This window comes from Crinia signifera, chromosome 8, assembly GCF_055691185.1.
Source record: "Crinia signifera chromosome 8, ASM5569118v1, whole genome shotgun sequence".
Classification (NCBI taxonomy): Eukaryota; Metazoa; Chordata; class Amphibia; order Anura; family Myobatrachidae; genus Crinia; species Crinia signifera.
Window position 1 is genome coordinate 83,667,096 of NC_139224.1, and position 27,220 is coordinate 83,694,315.

Sequence of the window (27,220 nt, forward strand, 5' to 3'; positions counted from 1 at the left end):
CACCGCACACTGAAGCTACTTTATTTGTCAGTGGCAGGCAGCACCCGGCCAGCGGCTCAAAAGGCAAGGAGGCTGCGGCGGACTTGGGACACTTGTACCCCAAGTACCCAGGGGCAAATGCCCCCCCCCCCCCCAACACACACACACACACATAGTATACATATACACAGCCCTCTATGCATGCACACACACAAACAGATATGCATACAGAGCCCCCCACATAGTATACATATACACAGCCCCCCACATACACACACAGCCTGCACACATACAGATGTAGAATACACATACAGAGCCCCCACACACATAGTATACATATGTATAGCCCCCCTACAGTATGCACACAAAATATATACTGTATATACAGTATATATATATCCATACATACACACAGCCCCTCTATGCACACACACACACACACACACACACACAGTATACATATACACAGTTATACATAGCCCACACATATACACATAGTATACATACAGGCACAGCATGCGCACACACAATGTACTGTAGTATACACAGAGCCCCCTCCCACACACATAGTATACATATACACAGCCCTACTATGCACACACACACAGTATACTTACAAAAAGCTTACACACACACCTTTCTGACATAGCAAAAAAAAAGCAGCCAGCATTATTAAAGACCAATATACCTTCCCCCTCCCCCTCTAAAACAAAGTCATAGCCTCATATAACATCCAAACCCCCCTGTTTCAGCTCACCTGCAGCATTTTAACACCAGGAAGGCCTCACCCGGCCACTCGGCCAGCACTGTTTAGTAATGCCTGAGAGGAGCTGTCTGTGCACTTCAGCTCCCCCTACAGGCAGCCAGGGTACTCTCTACGTCTACGATGTAGTGTATCCTGCTGACACGTCTGTAAAGGGCCCCATACATCAGCAATTAATTGTGACAATTTTCAGATATGGAGATGATTGCCACAATTCATTTTAGATGTGTGGGCTCCCCCTTTTGGCAATCCCAATCAAAATCGCCAATCGATTGCTTAATCAGGTTTTTAAACATGTTTAATAATCTGGTATTATCTGCAGATCTTTTTTAGCTGTGTGGGCATTCCCAATTCGTCTTCCTTATCTATTTACATTATGAACAGCTAAAATGACAATCGATGGGGCAATTTCCAGATATGAAGATGCAATCTTTAGATGGAAAAATCTGCCGATCACTGAAAAAATCTGTAATGTGTGGGCAAAGTCGGATAGATTGTAAAATCCATTTATCTGGCCAAAAAATCCCAATATCTGAAAATCCATAAATTGTGATTGCTGATGTATGGGGCCCATTACTGCAGCCAGCTATTCAATTGTGAAGTCGGACCTGGCTGCGATCGTGCCTGTCATTAGGAGGTGCCTGTGCAACCCCGGCACCCCCCGTGTGCACGCCTATGGTGATTAATTCAGTCTTTTTTTCAATTTGATTATCTTAAATACTGAATTGTCAATCTACTAATAAAATGAGTCAGAAATTGTATTATTTAGTGTAATCATGTGGTGTTAAAAAATGAACTAATTAAAGGTGCACACACACTGGCCGAGTGTGTACAAGCGATATATATCGTGAATGGTGGTGGAACACATCTAATTATATACCGGCACATTGTGCTCTGTGTACGGTGGATGTTCAATCCACTGACTGCCCGTACAGTGCTGGGAGCCGCCGGTGCTTGACAGCTCAGTGGTCGCAGGCACCCTCCCATTCGTGATGTCAGTGCCTATGGATCGGGAAGTGTGTATGGAGAAGTCCATCTGTAAAGGTATCTTTAGATCAATTGATCTGCAGATATATCTACTAGTGTGTACTTTTAAGTCTTAAATGATGTGATAAAAAGGAAATTAATGCTGGTGTGTACTTACATAGGAAGACAAAAACTTGCAGAAAGGTGTTAAAGTGTCTGACTATTGTATAACCAAAGAAAAGAAGGTGTATTAGAAAAAAGTTTTTGTCATTTATTTGATTGTGCCCTTTCACTTCAATGACAATTTGACATATCACCTGTGTATATATATATATATATATATATATATCCAGGAGTGACTCAAGTCGCGCCACACAGAAGGCTGCTACTCTAAAGAGACCCCCCTGTTAGTGGGAGACAAAAAGGTATGGATAGTAGGATGGATAGAGAGCGCCAGAGGTTTCCACCACCTTATGTGCAGTTGTTAGGTATTTCAAGTATACAAATAATAAAGACGTTTTCTAAAATTTAACATATTTTATTAAAAAATTGTAAAAAACGTGTGGTATCTCAATTCTTTTGAAGACGATGATAACCCAACGCGTTTCGTCTTTAGAAAGACTTCATCAGGGGTTTTATAAGATAGACACAAAAAGAATACATGAGGATGGATCAAATATTTTCAAATCATATGATAGAACTCAATTTTATGGAAGAAGTCACAATCTTTAGTTAGTAGTAAAACTGAGTTTGAAGATTACAGATCCATATGAAGTGAGACAAATGTTAGTCCCATATTCAGCCCCTTCTAGGTGTAGAGAATCTTAAAGAGATTGTCAGATCAGCACTTGCCGTATGGTAAGGATATGACTCGAGAATATTATAGGATGGACAGTATATACGCTCTTAAGGGTCAAACGTAGACCTCAGTTTCTTCCAGATGTTATCTATAGATAGGCAAGATGGTGAAGGTGGAATTATATCCACACTAAAAAGCCGCTGCTGCGTAGACACTTGTGTGTTGGCTCTTTGCAATAAGACTCTGCACACTTGTAGCAATGTGGGCATCAGCAACGTCCAATATATATATATCGGCGGCAATAAATTCAAAAAGACAGCCACGTGTACACGTATATATATTAACGGACTAAACCTCGAAACGTTGGCGTAGTACCCAGTGTACTCCGCTTGCAATTATTGGTCAGTCCGAGTGTGTGCCATGACTACATTCTCGCTCTCTCTCTCTCTCTCTCTCTCTCTCTCTCTCTCGCTCTCTCTCTCTCTCTCTCTCTCGCTCTCTCTCTATATATACACATATACATGTCTAGTGCCTGTGTGTCACCGAAACACTGCCATCTGTTGGCTGCAAGTGAAACTACATATCTTTCTCTCTCTCACCGAGGCAGTCATGTACAATTAGCTGCCTTACTAGCTTTCAAAGCATTTGCTTTGAGTGGGTTTACTAGTAGAGCATACAATGCAATGATAGCTGGGAATTAAGCTTTTCTGAAAATAAATAGTCGTCTCCTAGCAATTTTAAGTGATTTAGCAAAGATTGAAAAAAAGACCGTCAGTATATCTGCCTATTGTGTTATTTCACCTTTTCAACAGACCAGCAACCCAACTATTACCATTATTTGGACCCGTGGACTCTGGAGATAGCTGCTACATTGGTCACAGGCACCAGCAGCTGGGAGACATGGAGAGATGACTGAAAGGTCTGAGTGATTTTGAACAGGTACCTGTATTGGTCTGGCCAGACCCATATTATTTTGTCAGAAACATTCAGTGGACTACTGTAAGTGCTTTGTATTTGAACTGTGCCAAAAAGAAACCTTAAAAACAGCCAACGCAGATCAAATCTAGCTTATTCTGCTTTTCTGCTATACTAACCCTATTGGTTACTATACTTCAAACGAACAAAATGATTACTAACCGGACGATCTTTTAACAAATTATGTTTATGACGTTTGTTATTAATTATATGTATTTTATTGTGAGAAACGCTGTTAATGTTTGTGTACATGATACCTGCCTATAATATAAACCTGTCTGTAAACAAACCAGATTCACTGGTCTGTTACATTTGATAACCTAACTCCCCAGCGAGCGAGCCGATAGTGAAAAGCTCAGCGTTTCTCCATTATTAATAGCAACGGTTTCTTCAGAAGGAAACGGTTTCTTCTTTCCTTCTGAAGAAACCGTTGCTATTAATAACGGAGAAGCGCGGCAAGGGTGGGGGAGCATTGTACCCCTGTATCAGCTCCGATTGAAATTGACTGTCACCTGTCAGTCTCCCCGCAAGGAGTGTCCACTGCACCTTTTACTTTGCATAGCTGCAATTGCAATCACGGGCTTCCATCTGGCTGAGTATATCTCAAAAACGCTGATCTTTTCACTATCGGCTCGCTCCCCACAATAAGACTCTGGCCAGCTGTATGTCATCGGACAACAGCACAGGACGGGTAGAGCGTTAGCCGGCGTGACACCCCATCTCCACAATCTGGTGGAACCGCAAAACCAATGTGCGTCTGAACCAGCTCTCTCCCCGCTGAATACTACAAACTGCCGCCTGTCACCACACAGCAGCGGCGCGGGTGATATTGAGCTGCTGGAATACCTCCGGCCTCTACAAACAGCGTGACCACTGCCGGAGACGCCACCAATAAAAGGTTGTATCAATCACTCTCCCCAAGATAGGGGTTTTTTGCACTCTATATCTATTTGCCATCTGTTGCCGTGGACCGTATAATTCCAATCTCTCTCCCCAAATATGGGGCACTTTGTACCTCATTACCGCTGTTTGAAAAACTACAGCTGGGACACCAACTTTACAACCAAACCCGGTTCTATGTTTGGAAATTTAATTGTGACTGCTAAATTTATTTATTTCCTCCAAAGTGGCAGTCTGATTCATTCTGAATTTATATGGAGCCGGATACCATTACATAAATCTTAGATTGATTGTATCAATGAGAAATGATCAATTATTGTGTATTTTTAATACTGTGTAATTTTATTGTGCTTTATTTATTTTTATTAAAAAACTTACAATTGGTAGTTCTAGTGTGTGGCGCTCTCTTAATATACCTGTAAATCTTAAATTGAAGAGTATAGCTAATTATTCTGATTTCTTGTATTTGTATCCAGAAATACTCTAATTTTTGACATTTTCTATCCCAAAAATACAGCAATTCATATTCGTATTGATGTGCTATCAATACGAATACAAATTGCCATAATTTTGGGAAAGTAAATGTCAAAAATAAGTGTATTTCTGGATACAAATACACCTATTTTTACAAATTTCCTTTAGTAAATTTCCCCCATTATCTCCAAAAGGACTTAATGAAAAATTAAGCTTACATTGTTTCCTGTGATTATTGATACTTTGTGCTATATTTTACAAGCCCCATGAAAATAGACTGAACAGTTACACGTTAGTGAATCATCTTGTGTAATCTGACCTGTGAAAGGAGAAAATTTTATACTATGCGCTATTTGTTTCTTATATTGTGCTAGTTATGTTATGTTGCAAGAGGCAAATGGTAAGACAAATGTGCCTTTTTGGGCGCACTCTTTATTATATTAAATTATGTGGTTTGATTATTCACTTAAAACATAACTTTTAATGGACTTCTTAGTCTAAAATATATGGAGCATTCATTGGTTAATGATCAGTCATTTAATACATTATAATTTGACTGTCAATCAAAAAACACACAACACAAAGACAAGACAAAAAACATACTTACATAGACATACATGATTTTTCTGTTTTGCTTAAATGTGTGACAATTTTATTTGTGTTATTTTACACTACTATTTTAAGTTTTTATCTCACAATTTCCCACCTCCTATTGCCTTTCACCCCTACAGTACAATCTTCACTTAGACTACTAAAGACATGTCAACGGGTACAAGGCTACTCATTGGTGGCTGGAAGCATTTACATTGCTGTTACAATACTTTGAAGTTACAAAGTATAATACTTACTGAGGTTCAGCCAGAGGCCTCCATTCAACGTAATGGTATAATTTTTGCACACTCTTTAACCATTCTCGTAAAACATCTGTAGTGTTATCGATATTGTGATCTGTTGCTGCCCTAGAAAAACAAGATATATCATATCAGTAACTTAGATATTCTATGTTGCTTCACCTGCAGAAACCAGTTGCCTATCTCCTATCCAACAGCAATGACTTGGCAGTCTTGTAACAGTAGTCAATGGCCAAAATTTCATATCAAGTAGCCAATAGCCAACATGTTCGTAAACAGCTATACTCCTACAAAGCAATAATTAACATTATTGTAGCTACACAGGTCATGCTCTTCACATGAAATAATGGTACTTGTGTAGTTTCACAGCGCCAGCATGGCGCCGTGCGTCTGAGTCCCCTTGCGGGGCTCGGTGGCTCGCTACGCTATCTAAAATCAACTCCATGCCAACATGGATAGTGGGGTTATGAACTATCCATGTTGGCATGGAGTTAAGTTATTGAAAACTAATAAACCTAGACATGTACACAAGTTTTGAACCATATTTATATCCCTAGGTAATGAAGAGAGGATTCATCCTATGGCTAATGTTACATACAGTATTTGCTGCATGGTTTGGCTGATACACATTGCACAGTGAAACCATCATTTGCAGCCATATGTTGGGCTAGTTATATACTAGTATGCTTTAACAGAGGACAGCCCCGTTGATCACTAGTTTGTATTCTTTATAATACTATTACAAGAATTCACAAGATTATTCAGCAACTATGACTTTATTTTAGAATCTTTACACACTGTGCACAAACTAGTAAAACAAAAACCCAATGCCTGTCCTGAATAGCACTAGAGAATTATACCCCTTTCACATCGCACCTGATTACCGGGTTTATGCCGGTTTCTTGCCGGTTCAACCCGGTAATTGGTGCGATGTGAAGGGGGTTACCGGTTACAGCTATATGGTAGCAACACGGGAATACGAACCTGGGTTCTTACTGGTTCTCTGCCGTGTTGCTGTGCAGTGTGAACGGGTTAATAGGGTCGAGCGACCCGTTTCCCGTTCACACTATGGAGGAGGCAGCACTTGAAGCAATAAAAATAGGGAGGTCACCTTCCTGCAACAGTATCATGAGAGAAAAGGGAGATTATAACGCCATATTTAGAGCTCTATCAATAAAAGTAACTGTTTAATAGGTCACCTATGATGTAATAAACAGCATAAAAAATTCTGCAGTACACACAATGATCACATAAGCATAATAATAAATCAGTCAAAAGTAAATACACTGACATTGGGTATAAAATCCCGGCAGTCACAATTTCGATTGTCCGGATGCCAACACCAGCATCCCGATGGTCAAAGTTCCAATGGATTCTGGTATCCCTATCCCTAACTTGACTCTACCACATCCTACCCCTAACATATGTCTTTGTAAGCAGCAGCTGCAAGAAATTAGGCAGAGGATGCCCACTGCAGGCTTCTCTGGTTCACTGCTACAGCTGAACATATAGCATCAGAAAAGGAACATGAGCATCGGACATCGGAGTAACCATCAGGGTGTAAGTCAAAGTCATGCTCTTGTGCCAGTGAAGTTGCATCTATTTCGGCACACTCAGAAAATAGAGCAGACACACACCCATTTTCTGGAATGCTCACAGTCAACGTACCCAAATGCTGAGGCTTTTGGGGAACTGTGACCTGATCTGCACATGCACAGATGATTACACTTCAGATATTTACCTAATATAGGATTTATATAAATCTCTGTACCAGGCCCACAGTCTGTCCCACGGCAGATGCAGTTTTTAAAGTACAAAGTCCTGGTTTTAGATGAAACATAAATGTTAGACAAACTGAGGTAAGTGTATAAAGGAGGTTTTTGAATCATATCGGAGATCAGCATCCAGTTTCTTTCCTATATGTACAGCTGCTAAGCCCCATTGTTCATTAATGCACCAGGAGTAGGGATTTGGCAATACCAGTGTTACCTGACCCTCCACCTTGCAGCACAGAACAGACAACACAACAACTCTCAACAAGAGCTTGTGGACAGTTCTCTACACGTAGGAAGAAATTGCTCATATCTGGTACTGTTTCAATAACATCTTCTGTGATCTAACTTTAACCAAACGTTATGCAAATATGCGCATATTGAACTCAGTGGTACAACTTAGTTTGGGAGGGAAAGAAGAGAATGTAATATGGGGCCTGCACATGTAGCGATTAAGGAGCATCTTCTAAGCAATCTCACTAGAAAATGCCCCTACTTTGCTCCGTGTGTAGGGGCCATAGCCATAGCGATGTGCGGCCCCGCGTGTCGCTATCACCCGGTGATTAATAATCAGCAAGCTGGATAATTCTATAATCACCGGTGTCAGAGGCAGTGTTCTCACGCATCGCATCTGCCGCATCCCTCAGAACGCTCATCAGCACATCTCCCCATAAGGCACTCAATACAAGGGCATTGATCAATCTGAAAACGCAGTTTCTGCACACTCATAGCAGAGAAACATTGTCTCACCCCGTATGCAGGAGATGTTATTCCGGAGGTTTACTTAAATATGACCCTCCAAGTGTTACAGTGCCTGCTGACAAATGTGAGTAATACATTGCAGTTATCATTGCTGTTGCAATGGAGGGAACGAGGTAATGGATGTGTATATTACACATGTATGTACACACTTGTTCACTGCACCAGCTGTATGGCATATGGGATTTTTCCATCCCTGGAAGTTTTCTTAGTGTTATCAACCTTTTTTTTTTTTTTTATGAAACCGGTTTTTCGCCGTGAGGTATAAATATCTACTAAATCCAGACAGCTTACCTAAAAAAGTAACACTAAAAAAAGTTTTAGCTAATTTTATTCAGTTTGTTTTTAGGTCATCTGCTCTCGTCCAAATGCTTAATTCACCAAAATGACATATGTTTTTTATTTCGTGACTTCGTTTTGCCTGCAAACAAGAAAGCCTTTAGAGAGAAGGCAGACTTCTTTTTCTGAATCGTCAGGTTACAGGAAATATCTGTTTATTTGTGGAGACACTCCATCCCATTTGTACATGTGTAGAATACAGGAGCTGTCTGCTGTATCTTACTCAAAATAAACTGAGAAGTGTGGAATGTTTTTTTGTTTTTTTCTTTTTAAGAACAAAAAGTATCAACTTGCTGAACTAGATTGATTTCTTGCAGTAAACTGAATCGTTTTGACAACATGGAAAATCACCAGAATGTATTAAGATTACAAAGTACACTTTCATACCACTGAATATTTATAAAGGACAAATAGGTACAGCTAAGACTTGTAATAGGGCTCACCAACATACTGAGCAGGATTCATACTGTATGACACAAATACCATCTCCTCCGCAGAGAGAAACCAAGTAACAGGACTGGAAACAGAATACAATATACACACTGAGGTCAGGACAGGCAAATCACAGATAAAGTCAGTATGCTGGCAGCGGCCAGGGCAGTCTGGTATAAGAAAAGGTTAGGACAGTTGGCAAATAGGGGAGTGAGTATTCAGACTGAAGTTAAGGCAGATGTCTAAAAGGCAAAGTAAGTATGTAGGTTAAGGTCAGGGCAGGTAGCTAACAGACAAAGCAAGTATGCAGAAGAGGTGAGGACAAGTCACTAAATATGATGGTTAAAGTCAGAGTACGTGGCTAACAGGCAATGTTAGTATCCTGGCACAGGTCATTGCATGTAGCAGACAAACAAGGACTACTGTATATCTGGGCAGTAGTCAGGTCATGTGGTAGGCAAGGTCAATATCCAGGCTGAGGACAGGGCCGAGGTCAGAGACAACTAAGGTCAAAATCTGTGCAGTGGTCAAAAGGAATGAAGGGTGCCACTCTGCTGAGACTTTAGTGCACACACAAAGAGAACAAATGCAGGTGCACTATTTAAACATTACTTATTATAGAACATTTTGCAATTAAATAGTTTTTTTTGCGCAATCTTGGCCATTGTTAAGGGCTTACACATCCCACATCTAGGAAACCTCATAATTTGGTAAATCCATAACATTCTAAGGGTTCAGGTCTAGGGTGTGGGACAACCCTAAAGGTGGCCATACATCAGAAAGATATTTTACCCAATCATACAATCTCAATTGATTGTAAAATGGATTGCACATCTTGTGTACACAATCATACAATCCATCAGCAGATGGATTGTATGACTGATTGTATGATGGATTGTGAGTAGATTGTGTGTCCAAAAACCACCAAGGACTGCCGGGGATTTCAAGGGAAATTGTACACAATCATGAGCGCAATCGATCTTAAGATCGATACTTTCTATATGGCCAGCTTAAGCCAGATTCCTTTCATGGGGAGTGGGGAAGCCTCATATTTAAAAATAAATGTATTTGAACAATTAACAAGTATCGCCTGCCAAGCTAGCACTCCTCTTATATAGGTGCGAACTGTGGAACCTCATTCAGAGTTGGATGTAAATGCAACTTGCTTTTTTTTTTGCAATTCCTTATCAGAATCAGAATCACTTTATTGGCCATGTATACTCTCGTATACTAGGAATTTTTGGGGGATCAGTGCAGCTTCAAGCATGGTGCAAGAGGGATAACAGGAGATAAGCATACAAATGACAATTCACATGTTATGATTTGCAAGGTTAGATAGAGCAGTCAGGTGTTTAGATTAGCAATATCTTAGAGTACATTGTTCAATAGCTGAATAGCTGTCGGGAAGAAGCTTTTTGCGGTTCTTGATGACTTGGCAGGGATGGACAGGGATGGATATTTGGCCAAATGTATGCTAACATCCTCATAAATGAATTATAAAAGGAATACATGTTAGCAGTAATGATTGCATAGTGCACCTGCAAACCCCCTCTGTCTTGCATATAGCTAAAAATCTCAGCAAGGTAGCACCTCTCATTACCGGGTGTGCAGTCACTGTCTAGGGCCCTCCTCTGTCCATAGTCTATATTGTGTATCCGTACACACCTGAAGCCTGAGATTGCTTCTGCCTAGATTAGCACCCCTCCCCCACCACCCTCAAATGTTTTTAATCAGGGACTAGCAATGACTGCACAACTGTGATGAAGGCATAATTTCAAGTAAGTCCTAATAATTTATAAATGTCAGTTTTCTTGGGGTAATTGTCTGGGTGCGGGGCCCCCTTGAGCTTGTCTAGCTGGACCACTCCAGGGCATCGCTACTTTACACATAGACTCACATAAACATATCATCATTTTTCTATGTATGTCTTTTTTATATGTATTTTTTCACATTTTTTTTTCTTTTTGACACACCCTTTATCACTATTAGTTTCTTACAGATACCCTACATTCTATGACACTTTACACTATATTACACTTCACAGCTATATTTTATTTATGTGATGCCCTGGGGTGGTTTTGCTGGACTGGCTTGGGGGTGCCCTGCGCCCCAGGCATGAACCACATAGTGCTAGGGACCTGCTCTAATGAGGAGACCATAACGTGGTGAGCAGGTACTGTAGATATATTTGGCCAAATGTATGCTAACATCCTCATAAATGAATTAGAAAAGGAATATATGTTAGCAGTAATGATTGCATAGTGCACCTGCAAACCCTCTCTGTCTTGCATATAGCTAAAAATCTCAGCAAGGTAGCACCTCTCATTACAGGGTGTGCAGTCTAGGGCCCCCCTCTGTCCATTGACAGGGTTGACAAGGGGGTCAGGTCAGGGTTGGAGCTGGTATAGGTATGCCAAGTATAGAAGAACAGTGTTGTGGGCAAATTGTAGCCAAGATGGCAAGCGAAAAAGTTACATGCAGGGTTGCCAAATCATCCCTTTTAATAAGCACACATATGAATTGTCCAGTACCATACCATAGTGATGTCTCTGGTCCCAGCTCTGGTTCAAGCTGAATGGATGTATTGGGACATGGGGGGGGGGGGGCTGCAGCCCATAGGTAAAAACCGCCACTGGACATTTTTATCATTATCCACAATTGCAATGCAGATGTGATATTTATTTTGCAGCTAAATACACAATGAAAAAAAGTTCATTTTCATGCAAATTTCTTAAAAATCTCTTCGTCCCTTTGAAAAGCTGAAATCAGAGAGACCATTCCAAATCTCTTCACATTAAACGCTTCTCAGCTAAGTAATTGGATACATATGTACGTTAATCTCTGCTCATATACAGTATCTGTATTGATTTGTTGCTGTATGTGCAAACTGACACTTTGTATTTGATGCTTTATACATAAGTTCATACAATAATTGGATAGATTTCCTGTGTGTCGATTGGTATGAAAATAGAGACACAGCTGCCAATTATCAACAAGACTGCGCATGTCTCTTGGCCACAAAGCACGTTTGTAATGGCATCCTCATACCTGCCAACTGTCCTGCATTTCACGGGACAGTCCAGGTTTTTTGGGACGTTCCCGCATCCCGCCCGGGGCCGGCAGTGTTCCGCGGCGGTGGGAAGCTAGGAGTTCCCCCTGTCACCCATGAAAAAAAGCTATGCGAACAGCATCTATTCATGCAGCTAGAGGAGCTAGGAACATGGCTAGCAGCTCAGAGAGCCACTGGCCAGGCCCCCACAGCGTCAAAAAATGGGGGCATGGTCCCATGCGAGCATTGTGATTATAGGCCACACCCCTTGTTGCTAGGCCATGCACCCAAAATTCCAGCCGCGCGCATTCAGTGCGCGCAGTGTCCCTCTTCATGAACAGGCAATGTTGGGAGGTATGAGTGCCAAAAAATGGGTGCCGGATGACTGCACGATAGTCGGGATCCCAGCTGTCAGTATACCAACATCCGAATCCCGACTGTTCAACTGCCTGACAGTCGGGATCCCGACTCACAGGAGATATTCTCCCTCGTGGGAGTCCCTCCCTGGTACATCTGGTTGATTATAAATATTTGCAGGAATTTTCGAGGGTTGAATTGATACATAGGCCCCTTACTATAAGCACCATGTACTGAAATGTGTAAGCATTCAGTACTGAGATTTTTTTTTACATTTTGTACTCACTGTCAATCCATTCCTGGCACATCTGCTTGTGTTACTTGCTACCTATGCGGACTAGATCAAATTTTCCATATATGGAAACACAGAATAAGGAGCAAAATGCTACTTTTTTATGGTTGTTTTTTGCATTTATGTTTGCGTCCAACTCTGAATAGTATTGTCTGTTTGTCTGTCTAAATACTTATGCTGGCCACACATCAGACCAACTTTCCTCCAACCATCCAACTAGTTGGTTGGTTGGACTGAAAATCTGGTACTGTATGGGGACAAATGCCAATAAGCACAATGCTCACAAACTCAGGAGAATAAACAAAAGCATTCAGTGAAATTGTTTAAATCAAATAGGTCCAACTACATTACATTGTCTGAGTGACAGTTGTTGTCCATTTTCCAATTTGGGAAACAAATGACTTAATTACAAACTACATTTGCTAACATCCAGTACCAGGTTTTTATTCCATTCAACCAACTAGTTGGATGGTTGGAGGAAAGTTGGTCTGATGTGTGGCCAGCATTAGTGTACTTTAACTCTAATAGGAATGCTATAGAAATTCCAACAGTCAGAATGCCAATTGCTCCCAGTCAGTATTCTAAGCCTATACCCTACCTCTATACCTAACACACCACTCCCACAGCTTAACTCTAACTGACCCTTCCTGCAGCCTAACCCAGGGGTCGGCTAAGGGGGTAGATGGCCTGGCCATTGGATTTGATGGGGTGCCAAAAAGCAGCAGAATGATAGCAATCTAAAGCAGCAGAACTAGGGTGGAGGCAATACATGGCTGCCAGACCCTGGTGTGACAAAAAACCTACTTTCGACGATGCCTAACCATCCCCCATCCTCCTGCAGCCTAACCCTAAACCTAACCATGGTACTTACCATCGGGATTCCACTGTATGTATTCTGACTGACCGGCTCTCGACTACTGGGATTCTGACTGCTACCCTGGTGTGTTAAAAGTTACACAATGGGCGGGATGTACTAAGCCGAAATCTACCAAAACCCGACCGCACCACCTTCGGCGGGCAGGGTATCGCCACCTTTGGGTGAGACGCCGGGGATGCCGTAGAGCCCAGGAGGTGACAGAGACCCCCCACAAACCACAGTACAGGTAGCGCGGGGGGGGGGGAGCTCCGTCACCGCGATGCCAGCCGCATATGTTAGTACGTATGCGCTGGAATCACATCACGTCAGTATGTTAATACATCCCGCCCAATATCTCACAGTGATAGAACTTTTCTCAGTTTGATAGAGTTTTTTTATGCTGTCTGAGATTGCCTAACCGCTGTTCACAAAGGAACCCATTTACAAACATTATTTTTATTAACTGTCATGTTTGAAAAATGTCAGGTAGGAGCTACAGTAATTGGTTGATGGTTTATAACTCTCCATTTTATCACATTTCAAGGCTTAGTACATCTTGCCCATAATGTGAAAAAGGGTGTGAAAGCACCCTTTTCACATTATTTTAATTTCACCTGAATGCACTAAAAGGCATTTGGAGCGTGAAAAACTGCTTCAACCCCTTCAATTCATATTTTTTAAGTAAGCAGATCTGGCCAAATTGTCAAAAAACAAATTGTGAGGGGTGCCGGTCTCCGCAGCTTCCTGCCATGCTGTGACCGAGGTACAGTAAATTGAGCTGCAAAGCGGCAAGTAATTTTACAGCACCGGGGTCACAGGAGATGGAAGCCCCGAAGATGGGCATAGCTTCAGTAGCCGATCCCAGGGGGGTTGTTGAGTATAAATAAGTGGAGAAGGGGTCGCGTCATAAAGGTGAGTCAACGCAACGGAAGGGGGGTTCTGGTGAAAAATATCCAGATGGTGCTGCGGACTCCCATCGCAGGGACAGAGCATTATCGCAAGCTCTGTCCCTGCATGCGATAATTGATACATCAATGCAATGTATTCAGTTATCGTATTGCAAGTTTGGCTGATACTATCACATCATGTCCGCATGCTTAGATGCAGATGGTGATAAATGGTCCCCAAACAAATCAGATGCAGTAGGAAACTAGATCCAATGCAACAGAATGTCACATGTGGGTTTTATGCCTGATTGCTTATCCTTAAACTGAGAAGCAGAATACTAAAAAGCCACATATCAGCATACAGCAGTTCACTGGCAACATATCAGCATACAGCAGTTCACTGGCCACATATCAGCATACAGCAGTACACTGGTCACATACCAACCTACAGCAGAACACCAGCCACATTCCAGCATACAGCAGTACACCGCCCACATGCCAACATACAGCAGTACACCCACCACATACCAGCATACAGCAGTACACTGGCTGCATATCAGCCTATAGCAGTACACCGGCTGCATATCAGCATACAGCAGTACACCGGCCACATATCAGCATACAGCAGTACACCGGCCGCATATCAGCATACAGCAGTACACCGGCCACATATCAGCATACAGCAGTACACCGGCCACATATCAGCATACAGCAGTACACCGGCCACATATCAGCATACAGCAGTACACCGGCCACATATCAGCATACAGCTGTACACCGGCCACATATCACCATACAGCTGTACACCGGCCACATTCCAGCATACAGCAGTACACCGGCCACATTCCAGCATACAGCAGTACACTGGTCACATACTGTACCAACCTACAGCAGTACACCAGCCACATTCCAGCATACAGCAGTACACTGGTCATATGCCAACATACAGAAGTACACCCACCACATACCAGCATACAGCAGTATACCGGCTGCATATCAGCATACAGCAGTACACCGGCCACATATCAGCATACAGCTGTACAACGCTCACATTCCAGCATACAGCAGTACACCGGCCACATTCCAGCATACAGCAGTACACGGCCACATTCCAGCATACAGCAGTACACGGCCACATTCCAGCATACAGCAGTACACCGGCCACATTCCAGCATACAGCAGTACTTTGGCCACATATCAGCCTATAGCAGTACACCGGCCACATATCAGCCTACAGCAGTACAGTGGTCACATACCAACCTACAGCAAAAGTGATAAAATGGAGTGATAAACCACAACCAACCAGCTCCTACCTGACATGTCACAGACTTAAAGGGAAAAAAATGACAGGTAGGAGCTGATTGGTTGTTAGTTTCTCACTCTCCATTTTATCACTTTTCAGGGCTTAGTGCATCTCGCCCATAAGGTTGAGTGCTACAAAAGGTTATCATGGTCTTTGGGTCCCCAGGTAAAAGGTTGACTGTGTTTAAGGTTAGCAGGTACAAAAAGGTGACAGGAGCAAATGGTTGACATGATAATGGTCAACACATATGGTTGTCACAACATTTTTAAAAATGGTTCACTTTTCCCATACTCTACCATAACAATATTTGTGTATAGTACCCTGTATCGAGCACTGTGGGGCACCCTGCATGAAGCATGGCGAGTGAAGGCGATACATCTATTGGGGTGTTAAGAGTGTGAAAAAAATATTTTTTTTCTCTAAAAACATTGAAAAATGCTGTTAACTATGAGCCCTGTCAATGTTTTACTTGTCAACTTAACTACCCTGTCGACCATACCAGGTCGACCTTTTGACTATTAACCTATTATGGGTGGAATCTGTTGCATAATACTGTTTATAGCCACTCTTGGTGTGCCAGGAACAGCTCTGCCTGCCAACAGCTCACAAACAAGACACATAACATGGGCCTTGATTCTATTTTATCGGTCCCCCGCATGTTTTCCGATGGGGGGCCGATGTTTCTGCCCTGCGCATGTGCATAATCGGTTATGGCGATCGCAGGGGTGGGCGTGGTAATGTTGCTCCAACATGGGAACACCAAGCATTTCATGAGCGTCCCCATGCAAACTGGACGTTCCCATGTAAATGCGGCCGTGACGCAGTGTGCCGGGGGCGGGTGGCTAAGGTCAGTCTCCACTGACATATTGGCGAGCCCAGGAGAAATCATTCAATGGTCACTGACTATCAAATGATTTCTCCTGCTACAGTAGGGTGACCAACTCATCCCTTTAATCCGGGACACATATTAATTACACAGGTTCTGGGGCTGGCTTTCACCTGGTTTTAAACTGCCACACCTCAAGACTCCATTTCACCTGGATTTAAACTGCCACAGAACCTGTGTAATTAATATGTGTTCCGGATTAAAGGGATGAGTTGGTCACCCTATGCTACAGGCACATGGGAGGTATTGTGTTTTCATAACACATCCCCTCGCATGGTTGGGAGGGGATACGGTGGTGGGAGGTTCCAGCAGGACTGGCACACTGGGACTCGGTAAACTGCGATCTTCCAGCTAACAACAGTGCATTTTTTTGCAGCTCTCCTCACAGAATCACAAGTGAAGTAATCAGGGCCGGTGCTAGGTTTCTTGGCACCCTAGGCAAAACATCTGACTACTCCCTCTCCCCCCCCCCCCCTTTTTGTAGCAGTCACACAGTCCCATAAATACAATATCCACAATTGGATACATTGAATTAATTACACTTTTTTTATTAGTCCAGAGTGCCGCTAGTTATGGTCAATATATATGTATGAATGTACCCTACCCTATATATATATATATATATATATATATATATACTGAACAAACATGTACTGTATAATTATATAAGCCAGAGTGGGGTACTTATCTTCCCAGGGGACATGGTGGGCCAGGCCTTTAGAGTGTCAGCAGCCTGCCCAGTGACATCTGCTGAGGGGGCACAGGGTCAGCAGAAAGCCTCCTCTGCTGCCCCGAATAAGGTACCCAAGGGCAAGGGGTTAAGTGCAAAGAGCAGCCTAGATCCCAGGATGACAGCCTCCTTCCAGCATGCCTTGCTCCCACACAGCTCTACATTTCTGCTTCCTGGATACTATGTGACCCTGGAGACTACAACTCCCATAACCCCACGCGCTGCGCCCCCTGGTGGCTGCAATTTGCACTGTGCCGACTAGACTGTGCTGACAGGACCCCGTTGGGGCTTATTGACAGGCATGGGGGCGGCTTGGAGTGGTGTGATCGGCGGGTGTCCCTGTAACGTCATCCGTACAGGGAAACTACAGAACGCGCCGGGCAGGCAAGACACAGTGTGCAGGGAGTGTGATGAGAGGGACGACAGCGTGTGAGTGTTTGGCGCTGTGTGGGTGCGCTCCTGGATAAGTGCTGGACGTCACTTGTTCTCCTCACTATGGGGAGAGATGGACAATTAGTATGCAAAGTGGGAGTGAGATCGAGCGACTGCTGTTTGTGGTGACGGGCACAGTGCGGGAGGAAACTGCACCATAAATTGGGACCCACTGAAGGAAGAGCGCCCTCTAGCGGCCGGCGCCCTAGGCAGCTGCCTAAGGCTGCCTAATGGTAGCTCCGGCCCTGGAAGTAATTAGCTCCACCTGTGGATTTAAAATGTGTTAGTGAGCAATGAGTGCACCTGTGCAGCAGCTAGGTTGTCTAGAAAAAGTAAACTGTTGGTAGCTCTCGAGGACAGGAGTTGGCTACCACTGGTATAGAACAACTAAAATTTGTATAGAAAAAAAAACTCCTGAGAAATGAGCATCCATGTGACCAGAACTCTTGTTGAGGAGACACACAAGACATCTGTGGCAACTGTCCAACAATAGCTTGGGCAGCTCACAAATCTGAGCATTATGAGACGGGAGGGGGCTACAAATACTCAAATGACTTTTCTCTCAGCGAATTTAACAGGCAGAATGTGAGAGGCCCACACACCAAGCGTACAGCGATTGTGTGATAATAACAGATCAGTTTTTCTTTTCAAAAGTTTTAGTACATTTATACCCAAGAGTGAACATTCGGTCCTCAATACTAAATGTTTGTGGTACAAAAAAGGCCAGCTACACAACAGAACAATGTGTAGCAGGTGTCAGGACCCCGCATCGGCAAGTCCATACACACCTGTACGAAGCAGGGGACAATTTGGCAGCAAGGGCAAGCCAGAGGATGTCTCCTGCAGCAACAGGAACTTGCATATTAGGTATACAAACTTATCAATACCACCGATTTGTTGCTCCAATTTGCACGGAAACTACAAATCTAGACAATATTGTTCTAGTTTTACCTACCGCGGGTATATTTTCAACAAATGCAAAAATGTAATATTGCAAAATACGTTATTTAAATAGTCTTCAAACAGAGATGCTCTCCAGGTTGAGATTGCATTGTTCTTCCCCAACAAAATCATTTCCTATTTCTGCACCCCATACATCCCAGCATCAGAGGTCTGTTTTGTTTTAATTTATAAATGATAATAATGCTGCATGTTACGGAGGGATACGGTCGGTTGGTCGACCAAAAGTTGGTTAACAGTCATTAGGTCGACGCCACTAGGTCGGCATACTGAAAGGTTGACATGGGACAAGGTCAACAGGTCGACACAAGCATTAGGTCGATATGGGCAAGGTCAACAGTGAAAAGGTCGACATGTGGTTTTTCACTGTTTCTTTGAGCCGACAAGTGTCGACACGCGGTATTTCATGCCCTACCATCCAATAGGGTGTGGTGAGAGAATAAAATAGTGTGCCGAAGCATGGTGAGCGCAGCGAGCCATGCAAAGTTTCAGTGTCCATGTCGACTGTGTTGACATCAGGGCAAAAAAACAGTGAAAGACCTTTTGACTGTCGACTTTGCCCATGTCAAAATGACTGTCCGTTATGGAGGGGCCTGTCCCCACATTCACAAACCCTATGTAAAATATCTGCCAAGTATGGTACTAGTGGCTGCAGTTTGTTGTGAAAACCCAAAGCATCCTTGTATACTCTCCAGAAATTTCCAATAGACTTCCTGGTGGGCGGTGAGTCGATGATGTAAATTTGCATCATATGGCATCCCAGCCCAGACCTCCATTGTTATCAAAAAGAAGGAAAGGACACACACTAGGCGAGTCGAGCAGCGCTTGTTATGATTGACAATACCAAATGTTTGAAAAAGTATAACAAATTTTACTATTAAAAATTCATACAGAATTACAGTAATACATAAAAATATATATAAAAAACAATAATATAACCGGTAGGGTGGGGAATAAAAGTAAATTGGAATGAATGTAAATTAATATAATAGCCACGCCTCAATGGATACGTCTGGATAATATTGTGTGTGATCATTTTTTTGGGGGACAGGTAAGTGCACATTACCAATTGATGAAATAGGATCCTTTTTGAAATAGCAGAACTGGGGGTCCTCACGATGTCTGCGGCTGAGTCTCTTGCTGCTGGAGGAAGGTCGTTCGCTTAGTGTTATTCAGTCCTCTTTTTGTTGGGGTGAGAGAATGATGTTTGGCTCAAATCACCAGAGGAGTCTCTGAAGCGATACACCCAGTAAGTGTTTCAACACGGATGTGGAATGTGGCTTCCGTGCATAGTGATGGTTCTCACTGGTGTGGATGTTGTTCACCTGGAGTTGCTGAGCACGGCCAATAACAGTGTCCAGTAAATGGGATTAGCAGTGGAATGATGTCCACAAAAAAGGAAGGGGAATTCACAGCTGGTATCCAGAGGCTGGGATAGATCAACTAACACGTTTCACTGCGTCCTGCAGCTTTATCAAAGGTGTTGAGACTGTATACATGGCTCAGGTATATATACCCTACTTGATGAGAAAATCAGTACACCTGTGAGATTCAATCATCCATTTAATTTCATAAACCATATAAAAAATCAATACAGGAGTAAGTAGGGTATATATACCTGAGCCAGGTATACATTCTCAACACCTTTGATAAAGCTGCAGGACGCAGTGAAACATGTTAGTTGATCTATCCCAGCCTCTGGATACCAGCTGTGAATTCCCCTTCCTTTTTTGCGGACATCATTCCACTGCTAATCCCATTTACTGGACACTGTTATTGGCGGACACCGTGCACAGCAACTCCAGGTGAACAACATCCACACCAGTGAGAACCATCACTGTGCACGGAAGCCACATTCCACATCCGTGTTGAAACACTTACTTGGTGTATCGCTTCAGAGACTCCTCTGGTGATTTGAGCCAAACATCATTCTCTCACCCCAACAAAAAGAGGACTGAATAACACTAAGCGAATGACCTTCCTCCAGCGGCAAGAGACTCAGCCGCAGACATCGTGAGGACCCCCAGTTCTGCTATTTCAAAAAGGATCCTATTTCATCAATTGGTAATGTGCACTTACCTGTCCCCCAAAAAAGTGATCACACACAATATTATCCAGACGTATCCATTGAGGCGTGGCTATTATATTAATTTACATTCATTCCAATTTACTTTTATTCTCCACCCTACCGGTTATATTATTGTTTTTTATATATATTTTTATGTATTACTGTAATTCTGTATGAATTTTTAATAGTAAAATTTGTTATACTTTTTTAAACATTTGGTATTGTCAATCATTACAAGCGCTGCTCAACTCGCCTAGTGCGTGTCCTTTCCTTTTTACTTTTGAGTGGGGAGTGACTGCCCCCACATTTGAGCAGCTGCTTTCTTTGTAGATACAGTTCATTGCCAAGCGCCTGATTATTCCCAGTGAATATACTTTCTCCTCCATTGTTATCACTCTGGGGGACCTGGGGATGTGTGGTGCCCTCATTGACCAGTCAATATGCAGGGCTGGCTCCTACACCTTGACAGGAGAAGGTGCTACATGTAAAGGTTACATTGCGACACCTGGCACCTGGCACTGAGCAGGAGTTAGCAATGTGGTGTTATCCATCGGCAGGTGATACCAGGGAGTGACTCGCCACCGCCGACACCCCGCCCCCCAATGATACCACTGTGAATGGAGGAAGAATAATTGGGGGGGGGGGGGGGGGGGTTGTGGCAAGGTAGGGGTAAAAGACAGCTAATCTTTATAACTCAACAAACATAGTTTATCATAGTCAAAATAATAAAAGCAACTGAGGTACTTATGTAGTGACAGACTCCTCTTTGTTAAAGTACTTTATAGTTAATTTACTCTCCCTGGAATTTCAACCATCTGCTTCCAGATGCTACCTACACCAGTATGTGAAGAATAAATATGGTTACCATCTCTGCTCATACTGAGTCCAATTAAGACATAACCTCAGTACTGTGTACAATATTGAATTTAAAACTAGTGCATATGTTAACTATGCCCTGCCTATGTTTTCATTTATACACAGATGGCGTACCCTAAATGACTACATATAAATTTTTCTTTCAAAGCAAGCGATAAAAAAAACCTGTTTCAAATAATGCTACGTCCTGTTCTGACACACTACTCCAGATCCGTGAAAAACAGCATGTCAAACTCAGTAATTTCTATGACCAGTGCCATAAAACCTTGATGATACAGCAAGGGAAATTACATAAGTGTCTATTATACCCCTTTTACACCAAAAATCCCAGATCTGACCCGGCATTTGGATGAAGGATCCAAGCTAGGTCGGATCTCGGATTTACACATCTACACTGCGGTGCCCACCCGCAGTGTAGACGGAGGCGGCGCTTGGAGATGACATCAACTCCAAGCACCAGGACCGTGGTCATCCCCGCCAGGACCGCTGATCGCCGTGCTGGGGACAGCCCAGCACCAAGGTAAGCTGCTGGGCTGCCCCCAGCCCCTGTGCACCCCCTCAGCCGTCGGCCGGGAGGTGAATGGATGCCGCACACAGGCATCCATTCACTTCCTACGCTGCCACCGCTGCTGTCTGCAGAGTATAGCAGACAGCAGCGCAGGCTGTTTGTGCCCCCTCCGTCCAACCTGCGGACACTGCGGCCCGCAGGTTGCATGTCCCCCATTGATGTAAATGGGAGCCGGGTCCAATGACCCTGCGTACCCATTTACAACGCCCTCTACCCAGGTTCTAGCCATGTTCTACCCAGGTCAGGACCTGGGTAGAAGTCCCGTTTAAAGGGACACGGCGTGTCCCATTTACACCGCCGCTGACCCGCCGAAGTCCCGGGGTTTTGCAGCGGTGTAAAAGGGGTATTAGGGATTACAGAGAAAATACCTGGCAGCTAATGTCCCATGGCTCCGCCTACTCAATAATAATTTTTCAGTCAGGATCAAGTGAGCCCAATGGGGTAGATGTATTAAGTCTGGTGAAGTGATAAACTGAAAAGTGATAACACACCAGCCAATCAGCTCCTGTCAGTTTTTAAATCCAGCTTGTAACTTGACAGGAGCTGATTGGCACATTCCACTTCATCACTTCACCAGACTGAATATATCTGCCCCAATAACTCCAGTTAGAGGAGTGGTGGGAAAGTGGACTGCACTGAAAATTCTATGCTTTATCACTGTCACTATTGATGTGTAGGATGGTAAGTCAATAGGATAAATGCAATAAGTTTTGAGAAGCCTGAGGGCCAGCTTGGTTTTGCCTTCTAAATGATTGTTGCTTTAAAAATACAATGGCCAAACTCCCGCACCTCTGGCTCTTCACAACATGAGTCAGATGCACTAAGCTTCAAAAGTGATAAAATGGAGAGTGATAAACAACCAACCACTCAGCTCCTGCCTCAAACACATTCTGTGACATGGAAGGTAGGAGCTGGCTATTTATCACTATCCATTGTATCACTTTTGAAGCTTAGTGCATCTGGCCCCCTATTTCTAAGTCATTGGTCATTAGCGCCAACAGTGCTGCATCATCTGAATGAGAGCATACAGTAGATGTAGAGTGGGAAGCATAGCTTGGCAATGAGGGATGTACTGAAGTAAGCAGTGGGAATTAAGTAATGAGAGTGGCGGAGGTAAAAATTAAACATTAGTATTGTGACACTGAATGGGACTGATAGAAAGTAGGACATAGGACAGTGGTTCCCAAACTGTGCGCCTAGGCTCCCAGGGGTGCCTCGGAGCACTTGCAGGGGTGCCTGGGTGGGTGGTCCAGGACAAATTAAAATTTTATACGGTCAATGTGATCAGGAAAATCAGTGCTTGGGGCTTCTCCTGTTCCTCACCACATAACTGGACCTAAGGATGACATATACAGTAACTTATTTAATTATATATTTTTTTCTGAAGTTCTAGGGATCTAACTTTTGGCCTAGGGGAGCCATGAAAAAAATTCTGATACTCTAGGGTGCCGTGATTCAAAAAAGTCTGGGAACCACTGACATAGGAGATTTATTTATCAGACTGGGACATTATAGGTACTGAACGCAGAATCAAGATACATTAGATAGCAGCAGAGGACATCTAGCATGAGGGAGGATGGAGACAGGGTAGAGAAGAATACAGTAGCATAGCCTGTGGCAAGGCAGGGCGGTATAGCCCTGTACACATTGTACATTCTGGATTATCAATGATTGAAATGGGCAAACTATTTACACAGGAAGAATGAGCCTATATCAAATATTTCAAAGATTTCAGATGCCAACATTATAATATTAAAGGTAAAAGGATGAAGGTTAAGGTTATGCTTGTATCCATCACTAAGACAACCATGCAAGAAATACACTTAATAAACACTGTGAAGTTCATATAAATAAACAGGCAACAGTACATACAGATATACAGTATATGTAATGCTTATAGTACACATGTACTTTAGGGCATACCCAGGTAACCACAGGGTTACCATGTGGGGAAAACCCTAGGTTTAATGCCTGGAGATATTCAGTTATGCTTCATTTTCCCATTGCAGTTAACACAGGGGCGAATCCAGGATAAAATGACAGGGGGGGCACCATGATAAAAAAGGGTTTGGGTGGGGGAGGGGCAGTGTTAGTGGTGCCAGTGTACATGCTAAGAGAGCGGCAGGAGAGGGTGGGAATGGAATTAAAAATAGGCCCTGGCATTTAAAGTACGCAGGCCCACCATGGCGAGAAAAGTGAAGGATGTAGTTGTGCGCACGCCAAAGGCGCGCTCCGGAAATGGGTGTGTGGCCACTCAACAGGGGGCATGTCAACACCATATACAACTTCTACACATTATGCAACAAAATACTAGACCCCATTATACTTGCCCCTTACACATGATGCCAAATGGAATGAGCCAAAATTGACATAATGCCACATGGATTGAGCCAAAATTCAAATAATGCCACATGGATTGTGTCAAAATTCACATAATGCCACATGGATTGAGCCAAAATTTACATAATAACACACACGGATTGAGCCAAAAATCACATAATGCCACATGGATTGAGCCAAAATTCACATAATGCCACACGGATTGAGCCAAAATTCACATAATGCCACACAGATTGGGAAAAAATTCACATAATGCCACATGGATTGAGCCAAAATTCCCATAATGCCACATGGATTGAGCCAAAATTCACATAATGCCACAAGGATTGAGACAAAATTCACATAATGCCACATGGATTGAGCCAGAATTCACATAATGCCACACAGATTAAGCCAAAATTCACAATACACTTCATAAACAGGGACATTGTCCACCAAAGGCTCGCATTAAACATTTACACCATAATGTCCATTACACGTTAAGTTACACGCCATTATGTCCTATGCCAAACACCATAATGCCTATTAAAAATTATGCTACATAAGTGCTGCTTCTCTACATGCTCATTGCCAGAGGTTCCATGCTCGTTGCCATGTGGGATTACATGCTCATTGCCAAGGGGAAATACATGCTCGTGGTAAATGGGGGACAGCCGCCGCCAGGCAGAAGTGATAGCCACTGACAGTGGCAGAGCCTGGCTGTATTCAGAGCACTGCAGGTCCCGGCTATTTGAAATAATACCCCTTTCACACCAGAAAATGCATTCCCAGGTTGGCCCCTTTTACACCAGCCTAGTCCCTGCATTTTCTGGTGTGAGGGGGAGAGAAAACCACCCCCTCCCCCCTTTAACCAGTTATCTCATTTAACCGGCTATATCTTCGGAACCAACTGACCCATTTACATGAGACAAGTATTAAATTGAAGAACTTTTGATCGGGCTTTGAATGATTTTGGTCCAGTGAAACTGGAACGTTTGGTTCCAGAGTAATCTGCCCTCAAAGAACAAGAACAGCCATGAAATTACATTTCAAAAATAAAAAACTCGGTTTACACGCAATATCTCTGGAACCGATTGACCGATTTGGACCAGCCTGATATCATATTGAAGGCCCAGCGATTTGGAATTGAATGAAATTAATCACAGCTTCTGTGATGCCAGGGCGGGAACTGGCAGCCGTCGGAACCGGGTGGGGGTCGGAATTGACGGGTCCCATATTAACCTATGGGGAAAAAACGTTACAGGTTTGCCAGGCGATATCTCCGGTTCCCGGGGGGCTAGAGACACGGGGCTGGGCTCGTTGGAAAGCTCTGGTCCTCAGCTACAAAATAAATGATAGGGGGGGGGCACGTGCCTGGGTGCCCCCCCCTTAATCCGCCACTGATTTAACACAGAGGAAGTAACTCTTAGATTTCACTTAATGCTGGAATTGATGCTAAACCCCAGAGGCTACATTTAGGGGGTTATTATAATTCAATCGGTCCCCTGCTAGTTCGCACAGGGGGACCGATTGTCCGCGACTGCGCATAGGTTTTTATGTGCATGTGCAGCCGATGTGTGCGAGTGCCCACAGCACTTGCACACAGAAGTCGTCTGGGCGGGGCTGGGAATTGGTATATGGGAATTGGTATATGGGAACTCCAAGCATTTTATGGGCATTCCCATGAGAACACTGGGCATTCCCATGGTAATTCCCCGATGACGCAGGTGCAGGGGGCGGGCAGCTGACATCAGCTTATGTCAGCTGCCCACCTGCTTCCGGCACAGGGCGCTCGTAGGTCTGAGACACCATAGTGGTGTCTCAGATCTGCGAGCACTGAAGAAATCATTTGATGGTCACCAACCATCTTATGATTTCTACTCCACACCCAACGCTGTGAATGGATGATTATGCAAATCCTCCATTCGCATGCCTGCGGGGGTTCTAAGTCAACCAGAATAAGAGCCTTAGTGCAGATTTAGTGCAGGCTCAGAGGAATAATCTATGTTCTGCACAGGGATGCAGGACCTAATTGACTACCTTCCGGTAGTCATTTATATTAGATATTCTCCTATTAGTTGTAGGTTTAATACACACCCATTCTATTCTATAAATTTGCATGTTGTCTTAGCTTGAGTATTACATTCAACAGTAATTTTAGTGCACTACAGGTTGAGTATCCCTTATCCAAAATGCTCGGGACCGGAAGCATTTTGGATAACAGATTTTGGCATATTTCTATATTTGAATGAGGTACAGTATGTATATTGAGGTATTCTGCATTTATGTTGTAGTCACATCAAACACATGAAATACACACAAATATATTTTATTTGTGCATGAAACAAAGTTTGTGTACAATCTCAGATACTGATTTTGAATGCCAAGCAATCATTTTCTTGCACATATTTATATTGCTATTGCACTAAGGGCCTTATTCTAGTTCCCTCTTTCTGACAAAATCCTTCTTAGATGGACAAAACCATGTGCACTGCAGGTGGGACAGATGTTACTTGTGCAGAGAAAATTAGATTTGGGTGCAATTTTAAGTCAAAGTGAGATCTATATTGCAGTGTAAAAATAAAGCAGCCAGTATTTACCCTGCACAGAAACATAATAACTCACACA

The 27,220-nt window shown here is 43.2% G+C and overlaps 1 protein-coding gene across 2 annotated transcripts in view; it reads right to left on the bottom strand.

Moving 5' to 3' along the window:
- COLGALT2 (collagen beta(1-O)galactosyltransferase 2) overlaps positions 1-27,220 on the bottom strand; it is a 201,986-nt gene that overhangs the window by 84,709 nt on the left and 90,057 nt on the right. For both annotated transcript variants that reach the window (XM_083156772.1, XM_083156771.1), the window contains exon 2: positions 5,705-5,815. In XM_083156772.1, coding sequence (XP_083012898.1) covers positions 5,705-5,815 — 111 coding nt within the window. The remainder of the gene's footprint in view (positions 1-5,704; positions 5,816-27,220) is intronic.